The sequence below is a fragment of the Bombus affinis genome, chromosome 8 (genome assembly GCF_024516045.1).
Source record: "Bombus affinis isolate iyBomAffi1 chromosome 8, iyBomAffi1.2, whole genome shotgun sequence".
Lineage (NCBI taxonomy): Eukaryota > Metazoa > Arthropoda > Insecta > Hymenoptera > Apidae > Bombus > Bombus affinis.
In genome coordinates this window covers 2967834-2983778 of record NC_066351.1, presented here as the reverse complement: position 1 = coordinate 2983778, position 15945 = coordinate 2967834, and the positions used below count along the sequence as shown (strand labels likewise).

General features: G+C 35.2%; 2 protein-coding genes across 10 annotated transcripts; one reads left to right on the top strand and one right to left on the bottom strand.

Annotated features, from left to right (window-relative positions):
• Window positions 1–124: 124 nt before the first annotated feature.
• On the bottom strand, window positions 125–5458 carry LOC126919383 (5'-3' exonuclease PLD3-like). 7 transcript variants are annotated; one of them, XM_050728554.1, is made up of 13 exons: window positions 5123–5458; window positions 3956–4315; window positions 3338–3467; window positions 2798–3040; window positions 2505–2704; window positions 2056–2434; window positions 1866–2000; window positions 1592–1783; window positions 1376–1504; window positions 1085–1224; window positions 775–940; window positions 538–679; window positions 125–454 (listed from the first exon to the last, which is right to left on the bottom strand). In XM_050728554.1, exons 3-13 carry the CDS (start codon window positions 3452–3454, stop codon window positions 291–293), a joined length of 2007 nt encoding a protein of 668 aa, XP_050584511.1. In that variant the 5' UTR covers window positions 3455–3467; window positions 3956–4315; window positions 5123–5458; the 3' UTR covers window positions 125–290. The 7 variants fall into 7 exon arrangements, with proteins under 7 accessions (XP_050584511.1, XP_050584507.1, XP_050584508.1 ...); XM_050728550.1 differs by having other exon boundaries at window positions 125–460; window positions 5123–5457; XM_050728551.1 differs by having other exon boundaries at window positions 125–460; window positions 5230–5457.
• A 1092-nt stretch (window positions 5459–6550) lies between these two features.
• LOC126919384 (uncharacterized) lies at window positions 6551–14734 on the top strand. 3 transcript variants are annotated; one of them, XM_050728559.1, is made up of 13 exons: window positions 6551–6685; window positions 8403–8506; window positions 8858–8990; window positions 9088–9155; window positions 9237–9494; window positions 9620–9722; window positions 9806–9936; window positions 10030–10279; window positions 10364–10431; window positions 10510–10584; window positions 10680–11045; window positions 11146–11406; window positions 11647–14734. In XM_050728559.1, exons 2-13 carry the CDS (start codon window positions 8404–8406, stop codon window positions 11760–11762), a joined length of 1932 nt encoding a protein of 643 aa, XP_050584516.1. In that variant the 5' UTR covers window positions 6551–6685; window position 8403; the 3' UTR covers window positions 11763–14734. The 3 variants fall into 3 exon arrangements, with proteins under 3 accessions (XP_050584516.1, XP_050584515.1, XP_050584514.1); XM_050728558.1 differs by having other exon boundaries at window positions 6585–7426; XM_050728557.1 differs by lacking the exon at window positions 6551–6685 and adding an exon at window positions 7549–8087.
• Window positions 14735–15945: the final 1211 nt, after the last annotated feature.

Here is a 15945-nt window from a genome sequence, read left to right as displayed (position 1 = left end):
AAGAGGAATGTGTTTGTGTATGTAATGTACACGGAACAAACAAAACGTCAGCTCGAAGTCGATATTTGCTGAGTATGGATAATCGTAAGAATGTGCTTCGTAAAAAAAAAAAAGAAAAAAAAGATAAGGAAAAAAAGAATGAGTTTAATTTTGTCAATGACAAGGGACAAAACATTTAAGAAATTCGTCTTCAAGACTTCGTATTAAGCAGCAAGAAATGATTTTCATTGTCTTCGCTGGAAACGTTGATCAAATCGTTGATATTGTCACGCTAATATGTAACATGATGATCATAGGTAGTAGTCTTCGATGGTATTTGTCGATCGTTTCACAAATGGTATACTTTCGTTTAAAGCATAAGAATATTCAGAATACCAATCGCGATGAAAAATATTTTCCAATTGCTGCCTAAGATTTTCCGAAGTCTGATCGCCGATAGTCTCGAATACCGTACCTATACCTAACAAACCAATAGTTAATCACAAATGTATAAAAAGAAAGAAAAAAGAAAGGAGGAAAAGTAAGAGAAACAATTGCCTGCTGTATTTATAAAATAATCGCCAGACCAGTTGCTTGTTCCTATATACGCTGTTACATCGGTCACCATATATTTATTGTGATTTACCCTTGAGAACGGTATTCTGTCGAAATCAGGATTCGTAGGAACTATAAATTTTCTCTAGAAGAACATGTTAGCGTAAATGCGATGCCATGTATGAAATATATAATGGAACTATACAGAACGCAAGCATGCTTCTTTAATTCTTTACTGACCACTTCAATTTTCACACCCGCATAACTATCTGTTAGTTCCATGAGCGATTTCAAAAAGAAAACCTCTGATTTACTCGTATGCTTCCACGACGATATCAATAGTCGTATGTGTACTTTACGTTCGATAGCTGCCGTTCTCAGTGCATCATCTATTATCGGCCAATATCTAATACGAATTATACAAAGTTAAATGTAGAATGAGCAATCCGAACGAGACTATAGAAACACTTAGTACATATACGCATGCGTGTAAATATAGATAGATTAATGGACGTATTAGAAACACCTAAGTAGATTAATCGATACGTACTTGATTTTAGCTGTATATATAGTCAGTGGAAAATAATCCATCACTGAGATGTAAATAAATTTCTCGGCTTTTTCGATACAATAAAGAATAGCATCCACGTCATTCGTTCTACCTTTTGGCGAAAATGGCGGAGGTGAACTCTGAAATATACAATAGTATAATACAAATTCTGCTATTTCTTCCTCTCAGTCACCCTTTTTTCTGGACTTGATATTTTAGATTCGCACAAAACCTGTTCCATATTAAATTTGTATACGCTGGAATGGTGTCCTTAAAAAATATCACACTTACCGCAACAAATGTTTTATATTTATTATTCATAAATGTAAAGTTCATCGGATTCTTTAAATTAATTCTCGTATTAAGATAATCCGGCCAAACAGAAGGTATTTTACCATCGTTGCCTACTGTCCAATAAATCTACCAAATATATCGAGAAATAGCTTTAGCGTTTAGTTAACTATTACGTAATATCCGTATATGGATTACCAGAAACAACCGACTTACGTCGAATATCTTGGCAAAATCATTTGCCAAACAACTGCAATTTAAAGCCATTAAACCAAGTTCCTTCACCTGCGAGAGCGACCGCCAATCCATATTCGCAGAACCAATATATAAATGCGTTCTGTCAACGAGCCATAATTTCGAATGAAGTACTCCACCTCCGAACAATCCAGCAAAATTTAAACTTTTGACCTACTCACAGTAAATATGACACACGTTCTTCCCTGCGGAATCGTTCAAATTATTGAATTACTTTAAAACAGCATTACATTACCTTAGCGTTTGCCTTTTTCGTCAACACTTCCGTATCGATGTTCGGTCTTATTTGCGATGGTATATTTTGCGTTATCTTCAGTAAAATATTCCGATCTCTGCCCGCTTCGAGAAGCAAATGGAAAATTTCTTCACCCTGAAACAATCGTTTCAAACTTTCCTGGAACACAGAAATTCAGTTGCTTACATACCTGTTTCGCACTATCGTCTGGATACACATCTTCCCTCCTCATAGTCCAATAAAACGATGCTATTTCTATCTTTTCCCGCGCCAATGAAATCAATTTGATCCAAGAGTCGTAAGTGTTGTCGAGAAAAACGGTGTTATTCGTGTAACTCATGCCGATTGGCAAAGTTTCCACGAAAGATAAATTACAGCCATTCATGCAACTCGTATCGAAATCGAAGTTCGTGCCGTTCGACGTGTATTTATCCGCTGCATGATCTAATAATGGCAATAAAACAACCAGCACTATCAAAATTAGTATGACTGTAATTGGAATGCAGCTTGGTCTGCACCATCCTTGTGCACCTCCCCATCTGTTTCGGTAACACATAATATTAACACGACTAATTAATTATCTTATTTTTGAAGGATATTCGATCGTATTTCGTCTTTCTGGCCAAAAGAAACACTAACTTCCCATTCGTAATTGGATCATCAGTATCGTTTCTTAACATAAAACCGGAATAATCCCACAATTCGAAATCATCGTCAGGAGCGGTGGTATTACAGTTAGCTGCACTGGCACCAGATCCACCACCAGAACCACTATTTCTACCACCACTGCCGCTATACTTTGATGGGTTCAATTCTAATCTGGCATTCTCAGAAACTGTCTGTGACAAGTAAGGTAAATTTTTGTTTGATGGATAGGACAAAGGCATTCGAAATGGGATAAAAAGAAGGAATCCTTACGTAATTGTACATACGGATAATTTGTGCTTAACAAGAGGCGTTCTGCTCTTACGATGTGGCAATAAAACGACTACATCCTGATCCTTGCCTTGTTCTTTCATGTACTTCGTATAAGACTTAACCGTGGAAGTAGTGGCTTTACTCGTGGAAGAAGCTGTATGACGTATCGAATCTTCGTCATTGCCGGAACATTTCGAATATGCGATATTCCTTACATTATTGTTTCCACCGTACGAAACGTTGTGCGTGTTGTTCACCTTTCGGATCGAATTTCATACGATCAGTAAAATTACTCGCGCACTCGTATCGCAACTCGTATATGTAAAAGTAAAAATGTACAATCATGGAAATCTTTTCACCTCTTTCCCGTTCTTTCATATTGATTTTAACTTAAAAACTGATTGCTAAAGGAATTACAAATTTTAGAAAAGCGGAAAAAGAGAAATGCGTACAATTTAAATGGATATAATACAGAAATAAAAGTAGAAGTAAATAAACCGCATTTATTCGAGTGTGCGAAACTCGTGAAAGTGACTTAATTCTAGTAAACTTACTTGTACTAATATGTGACAAGCCTGAGATGCAATTTGAAAAAGACCATCTTGTAAATTGCGTCCACCGTGTTCGGTATTTTCGGAACGATTGCTCCCTTTCCAAGCGAAAAAAGACATCCTGATGCATTTACTATAATTTAAACAGGGTATTTTTGTAAGAGGAACGCTTAGAAAACTATGGAACACCATGCACGTGAAATGTAATTAAAACCCTTTGCGGAATATAAATAAAAAAACACAATAATACGAATAATTTAATAACGAAACCCTTTTAAGCATAACTTTAATTATGACAATAATATATTTTATTGCAATTTGAACAATTCATTTTCAAAATTATTATTCTCCAAGCGATCAAAATGTGACTGGTCGTAGCGTAACCAAAGATCTAAGCACTATTTCGTAACTTTCTTTGTTAAAAGCGCTGAACCGCTACATATTTTCTTCTGGATCAAAATGAACAAAGAAATAAAAAAGGATGCGGAGAATAAAATATAGGGAGTAAGTGGGAGGTTCGGGGTTGAGGAAAAATTGACGAACGTGCGTGTGCATCTACATGTATATACGTAAAAACAGTTGAATGGAAATGTATCAAGTTCAAGTTGGATAAAAACATACCCGGACGAAGGAAATCTTCGGTAACATTTACACACGTGCGCCGTTCTAAACGTTGCGTCCGTCGACCTACCACCGACGTATTTTACGAAACGAACAGTGTCGATCGAAAAGTCGCGTTTGCTGCGCGACGGACTTGCGCTCAAGAACTTTCTGTGACCTACATATTTCGTCTTCAAAACTTTCAAAACGGTACTTTTCCATATTATTTATGATTTATCTCTGTTAAATTTGTTACGATCTAATTTGGACGACCGATAAATCGCACATACATATGTATGCGTGTGTACATGTATGTTATGTTGTGTCTTTATAGGCGGATATAGAACAATATCGGTATCAAGGGATGATACCGATGAAATGCTATAGATAAAAGAAAACAAAAATGAGCATGTATATATATATTGACTATCCTTGATGCATTTTATGAATGCATGGTATCATACAAAATATCGTTGTTTAAGAAGAAATTCATTTCGTAGAACGTACTGTAGATGTATCGATATGACTCTTAATTACTTAATTCTTTCGAGCGTCTTTTGAGTTCAAGTCGAGACAAATTAATTAATGCGTTTGTTAATATCAAATATATTTGAAAATGCATTTAATATCGTTTGTACGTATGTGGCAAATTCTAAATTTTAATTTGTTTTCGAAATTATTATTAATTGTAAAAGATTTCCTTGAAGTTACATAAGTAAGATATAAATTATATTTTCTGTTCATCAAAAACAATATATGTATAACGATTAAAGTATTCACAAAACCATTGTAAATGGGATATATCGAACGAAGACCGTTTTAGCGTACATTTCTAAATGACGAAATGTAAATTTTAATTCCCTTTCTTTCTTTAAAACCATAAACTTCTTATCTTTTATTAAGATGTCTAAGAAATAGCAGAAACACATCTCTTGGAAATGTTGAAAAAATTATTTTATTAGAAACGATCAAAAACTGCTATAGCGTTATCATTCTGGGGTTGAAATTGAAAATATACAAGTATGTACATATATATGTGTATGTAAATATGTAATTAGTATACTAGTATAAGCGGCTGGATTTTCACCCACTCTAGGGTTCATCGTAAACCTCACCAATTTTTGGAATTGGAAATAATATGTATGTATATAAGTTATGCTTGTGTGGGTATCGACATATCACTCACACCTGTTGTTTCTTTTTCGTTCACTTCAATTTCCGAAACAATTTTCTTAATGAGATATCGGACTACGATATTAAACATGCCAGAGAAAATAGTTGAATAACGAACGTACTATTTTACTTTTCATAAAAATAGCTACATAGTCACAAACTCCGTTTCCCTTTGAAATTCGTTGGAACGATCGTTATTTACACACGATTTTTGTGACTCAAATTAACCGAATATTTTTCATCACTCATGACAGACTTATTTATCAAGCACATATGACCAATGTTAAACGGAATAGACTATATCGACTATAGTTTGCCCAACAGGACGAAGCAGTAGACATAAACAAAACGTGATTGCTGTGACTGCAACTATTGGCTGCAGCTATTGGCTGCAGCTATTGGCTGCAGCTATTGGCTGCAGCTATTGGTTGCCTACTAGTGACAATATTGTCACTACCTTTTGTTTACGTCCACTGCCTCGTCTCGTTGGTTAAGCTACAGAACTAACATACACCAACTAATTGTTTTCCCTATAATTCCATATAGAACTTGTAAAACCGATAGAAGTTAATTGTTTCGTCCGCAATCGTATAAACAAGTCTCGACACTCATATACTGCAAAACAATGTATCTACATCTGTATGCGTTACTCATGCGCAAAACGTGGCTTTGTTGATCTGTCATGTTGATTTTTCACGACTAGATTAGGATTGGCTCAATTTTCGGACGGCTTTCCCTAGTGAATACCAAGACCTGTTCTTATTTTAGGTCGATACAGGTGCCTCCACAAGTCCCTAGGTTACTAAACTGAATCGAAAAATATCAAAATGGAGATTAATGGAGAAAAATATCAAAATATGACACGGATAACGAAGAACGTAGGACGGATCCTTTTCTTACTCTCTATCTTGATCTTTCTTTTGCTCAAAAGATGGTTGGTTTTCCCTAGCGAGTTTCCGGCCTGTTTACATAATCGTGATACAAGCACGATCGTATACTCTAATACACATCATAAGCATAAATGTGCGTTAGAAATTTTTAGATTTCTATCTAGCATTCAAAAGCATGGCTTTATGTTTTATTTGTTTGTATGGATTTTCATTAATTGTAATTACTGTTTCAGTAACAGAGAACATTTACTATAATATAGAGTTAATGATTGAACAATCGATGTTCTTCTTTCACTTCACCTCCCTAATTTATTCCAAGAAGAAAGATTATGATGAAAGACTCGACAAATAATATACCGTTTCGTAACAATTATTAACCCAATTATTAACACGAGAAAGAAATGGAGATGAAAACAGAAAGGAACAAGCCAAGGAAAAAAGAAAAGAAAAAGGAAAGGACAAAGATTATGGTTCAAGAAGGCACTAAAATTTTAGTAACATACCATATACACCGATTTTGATTCATAAGCGAGCAGTCTATATATTCAGTGATGCATGCTGGGATGCTGGGGTTCTGCTGGTTCTACAGTGTTGTACCGTATCCTAGTGTTGTACCGTACCGTAGAAATAGTTGCAACAGCGCGGCGTTCTGCTCGCTGTTCATAGGCTACCGCCATTGTTTCTAGAAGTGAGCAAATTAACAAACAGACTTTTAAAAATTTAGGATCGACCATAGTAGTGAATACTGAATTCCATTGCCAATACAAACTATTTGAAGATTAAGAATAATAAAAAGTAGCATATTCCATGTGTTACATTTTCATTTAGTTTCTCATGTATTCGTATGAAACCAAAAAATTTCAGTGAAAGAATTTCGGAAAAGAGTTTGTGTGATGCATTTACAGGAAGAAAAATCAGTGTTCAATGTAGTTGTTTTCATTGGTGATGCTTTTGTATCAAAGTGCTACCTACGATGATAGTGCTAGTGCTAGTAAAAAGAGTGGTGTGTTGTTCTTCCATGGTAAAATTGACGAAAAACATTCCGTTAATAAAAGACCTGATCGTGTATAACGCGTCCCTTTGATGCGGATTAATTGAATTAATTATTACGGAAGAAACAGCTAACATTAACAATCAGGAGAAATCGAGTTTCGCGTCCTACAGTAATCCCTCGTCTTCATTTTGCTCTTCTAAAAATAGTTTACATGCTGACAGAGTTCTGTAATTGTAAATTATTTAACAATATTATACTATCTTCCGCTCGAAATATTCTGAAATTTGAACGAATTGCTTCACGTTCAACAAGATCACTTTATACTTAAATATTGAATTTCGATCATGGAATATCATTAGATGATTTTTTTTGAAACTGTTAGTTCTGTCTTCTTCGAATCAGCTTTGCATTTACGATGCCAGACATACAAAAAAGGTTAGTGTTCCTTATGACAGCCCCAATTCCCAGTGACAATGAATCATAATTATCATTAGATAATCAGTCAATGACAGGTCCGGAAAATTGTGTATTTCCGCGTGTATTCGATGAGAACGGGTTTCATCTCTTACATCGTGAAATGAATGTCGCGAGTAACGATTAAACTCGTGTTGATCGGTGTGAATCGATGCTATAGACGAACAAGTTATGCAATTTGAAGATTCATATCGAAACTAAGTATAGAAAGAAAAGTAGAAATTAGAAGAAATATAAAACACGCTTGTTAATTTCGAGAGACAACAAATATAGGATATGTAATAAACAGGAGAAAAATTGAACGTTTAAGGGTTGTTGCGATGCGCAGATCCGCGCCTATTCGCGCATCCCTCGAACAATAGGATACGATGAGGTGCACGCTAGGTTCGCGGTAAAGGGAGAAAACACGTTGAACGAAACCGATCGGGACACGTGTACTTTGCTAAATAATGCATCTTCCTCGGGGGTTTCCTTCGTAGACGCTTTTCGCAGTTCCGTCAAACTCTGTACATACGTCCTTTCGTTACCGTCGTACCTCCGTAATCGTAATGAATATTTTCTTCTGTATATTCCATCATTATGTTTTCTCGCATTTTGGAAAACGGACGATACGCTCGAATTGGTACGTGATACATAGAGCTAATTTTACGAAAATGATATGAATAGTAGATGGCAATAACTTGAAATCGATATTCACTATCAACACTCTATGGTATTCTAATCTCAAACAAACATTTAATAACAGACAATGAAATTTCGAATTGAAGTTTTATTTAAAATAGCTTAGAATTTAGATAATGACATGAGAGAGAAAGAAAAATCGGAAATAATTCGACTATTTTGTGCGATGGCAATAGTTAATTGATAACATAAAGGACTGATAAGAATAGTTTAGATGTAAAAAATCAATTACATCTAATTATTTTTTATATTTCAGGATGCGAGAATTTTCCTTTTCATACGAGGAAAGACATCTTCACTGCTCAGCAACAATGTTAATACTGCTGATGTTATCCCTGGGTGATGTACACATTGTAAATGGTGAATATACATATGTACTTACATAATATACATATGTCATGCAACTGTTAAATTATATAACGGGTTGAATGTAAAATGCACTTTATTGATTCTATTTCGTATATAATGTGTGTGACCCATTGGAGGAATGTAGAGTGATTTCCATCTTTTCCTTTTTCATCGACATTGAAAACATATATGTATTTCTTTTCATTAAGGTAATGTGTAATAATGTTGGAATACTCAGCATTAAATGGTAAATGGTAGAAATCTATAATCAAACTTGTCATTGTAAGATGATGATAGTTAAGAACAAGTAAGAAACAAAAACGGATAAACTATTTATCTAGTAATATTATAAAATTGTCACAGGTTCTTGCGAGTTTCCAGTTGCGTGGACTGGAGAATGGTATCAATATGGGAAAATCGCACCCATTATCCTAAATACAACGGTTATAGGCGAAAGGACATGCATCGAGCGATCCGAGGACTCGTACATCGTGTAGTAAGTATTTGAAGACGGACTTTCCAGAATGCATAATAAAAGAACAACGGCTAACCTGGAGCTTGAAGACATACTAATCCTTGCAATCACATTTCAGTGGTGACAAATGCTATTATTGTATAATTATTAACGATCGGCATGAGAATGTGATTCAATTTCGTGAAGGTTAGTCAAGGAATTTTATCTTTGTTCGGTTGCTTCCTCGTCACTTTTGTGTTTTCAAAACGTTTTGTGTTTTCTTGCCAGGATGGTGCTATACGGAACAAACCACTTTGGACGAAATGTGCTCGAACATTAAGTCCGATGATACTTTGTATTCCATGTTCCGCATAAATTCCAAGCCGATACCCTGTCCTTTTAGTGGACCATCATTTACGTTTACCTATGATAAGGGTTTTGGTGAATGCGCAATGCCTATTAGCCTTGGGGAGAAATGTACTGACGAAAGTAAATTACTTCTGAAATATCAGGCTTGCCCGGATATCAAACGAAGCGAGAGTAACAGTAAGCTTAAGCAAACATTATTGTTGTCATCTATTCATTTCATGGATAAATGTTGTTTTCGTACATATATGCACATATTCTAAAACAATCAATATTGTTACGAATCTCTTGTTTTTACATTTTAGCGGAAGAGTTACAATGCCTCGCTGTATGGAATGATGGTCGTAACAAATACCTCGTTGGAACATTAAAAGGAAGAAGTATTTCGAGTGCCGAAAAAATGTATAGGTATGCATGATTTGATAGGCCACACATTGAATTTAAAATTTAAACGTTAAACTTGTCTTTATTTTTATCTTTTCCATGAGTAGATGTTTCCTGTACGAAGAGAAAACACATCATCAGGGAAAAGTGGCCTACTTACTCGCTCAATCAGGTGAACCAACTTGTAACGGCCTAACTACAGTTTCAGAGGGATCACCAACTATAAAGCTTACGAAAGGTATACAAAATTCCTCGATCAATTTCATTTGTCCCAATATTCGTTACCTTTGAGCCGGTGAGTTTACAAAGACATTGGGCTTTGGATTTGCAGTTGATAAAGAACATAATAGATGCAAATATCCTTCATGGATTACCGAACATCATGACTGGCGTTCTTTAGACGGCACTAAAGTTTATCATTTTACGAATAAAAATGCAACACTCAAAGTTAAAGTACAAAACAACGATGGGGATACGTTTCACGAAGAAAAGATTGTTTGTCATAATCTAGAAAAATTACATCCTACGGAAAATACACAAGGATACAAAGTAAAGTTGATTGCTCATGTTACTAGCGGTTGGTAAGTAACAGTTGTACGTTATACGAGTATATATTACAAATATAGAAGTAATCGTAACATATTATACATATACTACTCTTGCAGTGACATTGGCTACGTTTGCATGATATTTCATAAAAGAGATCACCACATTATAGAGTTACAGCAATCGGGTAAGTATAACTGGATGTTTTATTTCTCGAGTGTTTCGATTATTTTCTTTCATAATTTGGAACATGTAACATGTATAGATGAAAAAGCTATAATGCCAGACGAGGCGTGTTCCCTTGCAGACGTATCTACAATGGCGTATACCACTCTAATAAGTAAGCGATACTCCGAGTTGATCATTTTAATCGCATAATTCGTGAAACGTACTATGTATGTATATTACCGTGTGATTCATTTCGTAATTGTATAGGCTCTTCATTACGTCAGAGAAAGTGTCCCAATCCTGGACGATATGTTATCTTGGGATTTACTCCATTCAGTGTATCTAATACTTCGTTTCGTCGACAACGTCGTAGTGAGAGACACTCTTCTAGAATTATTAAAAGAAGAACTTGGCACGAAGATATTTCTCAGAAAGAATTGCACGAACAGCAACGACAACACCAACAGCAGCATCACCATCACCATCATCATCATCAATATGGAGGAGAACAACATCAACAACAACAAGAACTACAAAGGGAGGATTGTAAAAGAACCAATGTTGAAATAGGCTGTGCCTCGTCGGATCAGAATGAAATTCTTATTGGAAAAACATGCGATACGGAAGAAATAAGTAAGCATCAAATTTGTTTGTAGTACTTTTCTTAGTCACGCATCTCCTATGCCCCATATTTATTTATTATTTATTATATTTATTGTTGTTGCTGTTACAGCGTATTATTGTCATGGTAGTTGGGAAGAAAAAAATATTTGGTATACGATAGTGTCGTTAAAAACTAATCAACCTTCCCCAAGTTTTGGACAAACTTTTTGTTTTTCTATGCAATTTGACGGTAGTACAGAGAAGACGTCCGTAACCGGAAAAGCAATTAAAACTCAAGTCTCGGAACAGGAACTTTGGTTAACTAAATTGGATCGTGTCTGTAGTAGAGGCCAGATAGAAGACGAACGATCCTACACGCTTATCAGTCAAGGTATTTTAATGAACAAACGTGCATCTATCGTTTTTTACTTTTATCACTTTATCTCTTCCCTTTACGTTATTACATTATATTGTTATATTACATTATGTTATTACATTACTCTATATACCGTTTTATTAAGTATTTATTAAGATTAGATCAAAATCAAATAATACCCACTAATAATGCAATGTTTATGTCGTTGTCATACAGCTTATAATCGTTGTAATCATCTTATTTTTATTATTGCAGGAGTTTGCGAAGACATGGAAAAGGCGTATTCTAGTTTGGCGCCACTTTTTTCCAAATCTATAATTTTATTTGTCGCAATCATGGGAAATTGTGCCGTAATATTTTTGTTAAGATGATATGCCACTTCCACGTGAAGAATTGTACTCGATGCTTTTAGAGGGATTATTTTCTTTTTTTTTTGGTTCTCTTTTTTTTCTTGTGAACGTCGAGGAAAGTCGACAGGCAGAGAGCAACGGCGAATAAACTCCTCCGATTTTATATTCGCTTTTGTAAGGATCGAGGCCAAGAACGAACAGTTTAATTTAATCGACTTGATTGGACAGCGCTGGCCAACTACCATCTGTTTCTTCGTATTTCTTTCAGACATTCATCACGTTCGATCTGCGGTCGGTGACTCAGATACGATACTCTTTACTCAGAGACTCTTTACTCAGATACGATAGCTTATACTACTATGTAAGTTTCTTTCGTGTTTCTTTTCTTTTTTATTGTGCATTAGACAACATCGCACGAACTTTACTTACATTTTTTTATTCATTCTGACATAGATAAGGATGTACTTAGATTCTAGATTTTAAGTCTTATGCCCGTCCGTTTCATACAATGGTCGAGATTTCTACCCGATTACATCTATTTACATCCTGTAAATCTGTATATTTGCACTTGTATTTTTTATATAAGCATATGTTGAAGAAGGAGCAAAAAGTTCGCTCATGTACTGAAAAACCGCGCATTTATTTTCGATTTAAGAGTACGAAAACAACGATACCTCGATCGTTTTTACGTAATTGAGATTTGTAAGGCACGCAGTATATTGTCAATCGACCGACTACTGTGCACCCGCAGCTTTCTTGTAAATATAAGCAGGGTATAACGAGTCAAGACCATGTTCGATTAATCACGAACGAAATCGATGTAATCCTATAACTGCGAATTTGATTAATTTAACGCGTAACAATTACTTACGATAAGGAAATACTTTTTACCTCTTAATCTGCTACATTTTGTATATAATAATTTAAGCACTGTATAAAGACTGTTTTTAAAGGGTATAGAGTTTTCCACTTATACAAACGCGTTTAACTATCGAGCGCTAGCTCGAAAGTGATTAACTATCGTGTTCCTTTCGTTTTCGTCCATTGTGAGATCTGTATTATCGACGAAAGGGAAAAGATCACAGTGGAAGAGTGGCGTTCGATTAACACATTTCGAAATATGTACGCAAAATAGTGTCCCGTAACGAGGATTAATGACGCATCGTGAACGCCGATGCAATTGCGATCAGAATTCGTTAGAAAAATAAAATGAAATCGCATTTCTTTTTTCTTGATAACATGATCGCATTGTGCCTAATGAAACATTATTTCTCCTCGATTTATGACAGATTTTCTTACGACAAAATTATATATGGCTATCTATTACTCTCGTTGTATCCACTATTATTTGTTATAGTTCACATAGAAACGGAATATAATTATACTGAATTCGAGAGTAAAAACATGCGTGTATGTAATTATATACATACATGTGTGTATGTGTGTGTGTGTGTGTTTATATATATATATATATACACACGTGCGCGCGCGTACATATTGCACGATCATGTACGTACGTGTGTGTATAGATGTATACATATACGCGTATAAATAATTGAGACTGTTCCGAAATTCGTATAATTAGAATATTCGAGTACGACGATGCACTGGTTCTAATCCGTAAGATAGACAAATTTTTAATATCAAGATAAATTCTTATTTTTATACGCATAAATCTATCGTTCCCAACCCGATCCTTCACTCCAGCATTTTTCTATTTATTTCTCCATTGAAAGATTTTCTATCCTGTTTATTTCCTTCCGAAATGGACCCATAGTTTGTTTATACTTGACCAAGTTCCTGATACGTTCCGTACTAGTTTAATAGGCGTAACCACTTTGTCGCGCGCCTTGTCCAACATTAAAATTTATTCGAACCATTTTACGATCGCATCTCAACGTGTCTCAATGATAGTTATTGACTCGATCGTACCCTTTATTACTAATGCATCTAGATAATAACGGACGAAAGAGAATTATTGTTGTTATTGTTGTTGTTGTGGGATGAATACTGATATCTTGTGCGAAAGTTTCATCAATCAATATTGATCAAATCGAAATCCAGATATAATTTTTATGTACACCGCAATTTAATCGTAATACTTTTACTGCCTTCTACGTGAAAAATTAACGTGAATACACAAATGCTAGTATTCGAGATATGAAAACAAAAAGGAAAAAAAAAACAAATGATTCAAAATGATTCAAACGATAAGAAATAACAATTCTTTACAAGGGATTAACGTATGTTGTATGTATGCGCGTGCGATTTTTTACATCGTGTATGTTGATTGAATGTATGTACAAGTTGTAATGTATGTAAAAAACGAGAAAAAGAAGATTAACGATAAGTATGTATGCTTAAGGTAGCATCGTAATATTTTATCTACCAATGTAATGTCACCGCAACAACGACGATGACGATGACCAGGACGAGGACCAGAAAGACGACGACAATGATGATGACTATGACAATGACGACAATGACGAGGACGAGGATAATGACAAAAGACAAACATATACGAGATAGAAATATGTTAATTTTAGGATGACTTAAGCATTGCTCGTGTTACGAGCACTGAGGTTATAAAGCGAGCGTGTTTTATTGAAAATGAAACGATTGTACGATGAATGTTGTAAAAACAAGATAAACGCAATTGTGACAGTATTTCAAGGCGATATCGTTCGAGATGGTCGTACGTTTGATTGTTTCTTCTCAAGCTAGAAAATCAATGAAGAGACAAAACGAAGTTAAGATCGAAAAATAATACAATGACGATTCGAAACTGTCGATTGTTCGGGCGAAAGAATGAGTAAAAAAAGATGAAGATTCAAAATTACAATGGTATTTCGTAACCCAAAATGAAGTATCGACGCTTTCGTTTCGCAAGGATTGCTGATCAAAGCCCTGACCTACAACTATTACAAGCTACACTATGTGTAATGTTTACTATTATATTTTGAATATGAGAAAATACACGTACATGTACAGAAGTTATCGTATAGAAAGATGAATGCATATTTTACCGCACATATGATGAGTACATACAAACCTGTATAAATGTACAAACGATCGTAATTGCGTTGTTGCTGTGTAAGAAGAGTATCGTTTCGAAGAAACGGATAGAACGAACGATTGTACGTGTATGCAGTACCGTATGTGCCTTCTATATTTTATAATACTTGAAAAAATACATAATCGGCAACAGGATCTTTCAGGATGCTTATTAAGAACAAATAAAATACGAGAAAAGAAGAAAATCATAAAATGCAGGTATTTAAAAAAGTTTGTCAAAGATCGAACGTTTTCTTCGTAGCTGTAGGGATATTTTCAATGTCGTCGATAATGTTCGGCGATAGGAACGAAAAAAGATTTTCTTTTCTGTCTTGGATCATTACTCTTGGTTTACTTTCTACTTTCATTTTTTCTATTTGTTTTTACCGCGCTTGATTTATATGCGAAAAGCAACGCACGAATAAAATGTACGCGAATATACGCGGAAGCCTTGGATCGATAGATGTGGTTGGTGTTTTGACAAAGCGGTCGATCAACTCGCGTGCGCTTCGGGTAAACTTGAGGGCGTGTGTGTAAATCGCGTTAAATCGTTCAGCTACAAAGACCACGCGAGTATCATCGATTTGCAGATTGCTAACGCGTACGTTTTCCTTCCCCCTCTTCCTCTCTCTAATTCTTTTCTTTTCTTGCTATCTCACGAAAACAAGCATATTTCGCTTAGTCTTGTCGACTGTTGTTCTTTTTCAATACTTGCAAGCAGGTATCCCGTGCGAAAGAAATACGAAAGATGCAAAGTTGAAAAGTAGAACGGTGGGAGATAAAATGTGGGGCAAAGGTGACTGAGGTGAACGGCACTAGCTCGTAACACGCAGAAAATGGTCGCGCATCTGCGCAGATGTACAGATTTATGAGGTTCAATAATTTGTCAGGAATATGGCAATACTTTGTTCGATAGAAGTTGCTCGATATAGCGTGCATATCTCATTAAGGTTACGAGATTGGATTGACATTAATGAGTAAAACCTTTAAATTTACCTTGCCCTCTTTCCGATACTTTCATTCATAGAATTTTCATGTACGATATAGTTAAAACGAAATGATTCGATCGTTTACTATTATTCGTTTGTTTTATTATTTTCTCCGCTTTCTTCAGAAATGAGCTACGTAAGTATGTTCGATCGATTCATCG

Excerpts from the sequence above, each read along its gene's own strand:
- LOC126919383 (XM_050728550.1), bottom strand. The coding sequence starts at position 3,454 with ATGTCTTTTTTCGCTTGGAAAGGGAGCAATCGTTCCGAAAATACCGAA. Across the intron at positions 3,041-3,337 it reads CTTGTCACATATTAGTACAA|GTGAACAACACGCACAACGT; the intron begins GTAAGTTTACTA and ends TCGATCCGAAAG. Across the intron at positions 1,505-1,591 it reads ATTTTGCCAAGATATTCGAC|ATTTATTGGACAGTAGGCAA; the intron begins GTAAGTCGGTTG and ends TATATTTGGTAG.
- LOC126919384 (XM_050728557.1), top strand. The coding sequence starts at position 8,014 with ATGAATATTTTCTTCTGTATATTCCATCATTATGTTTTCTCGCATTTT. Across the intron at positions 9,156-9,236 it reads TGTGATTCAATTTCGTGAAG|GATGGTGCTATACGGAACAA; the intron begins GTTAGTCAAGGA and ends TTTTCTTGCCAG. Across the intron at positions 9,937-10,029 it reads AACTATAAAGCTTACGAAAG|TTGATAAAGAACATAATAGA; the intron begins GTATACAAAATT and ends TTGGATTTGCAG.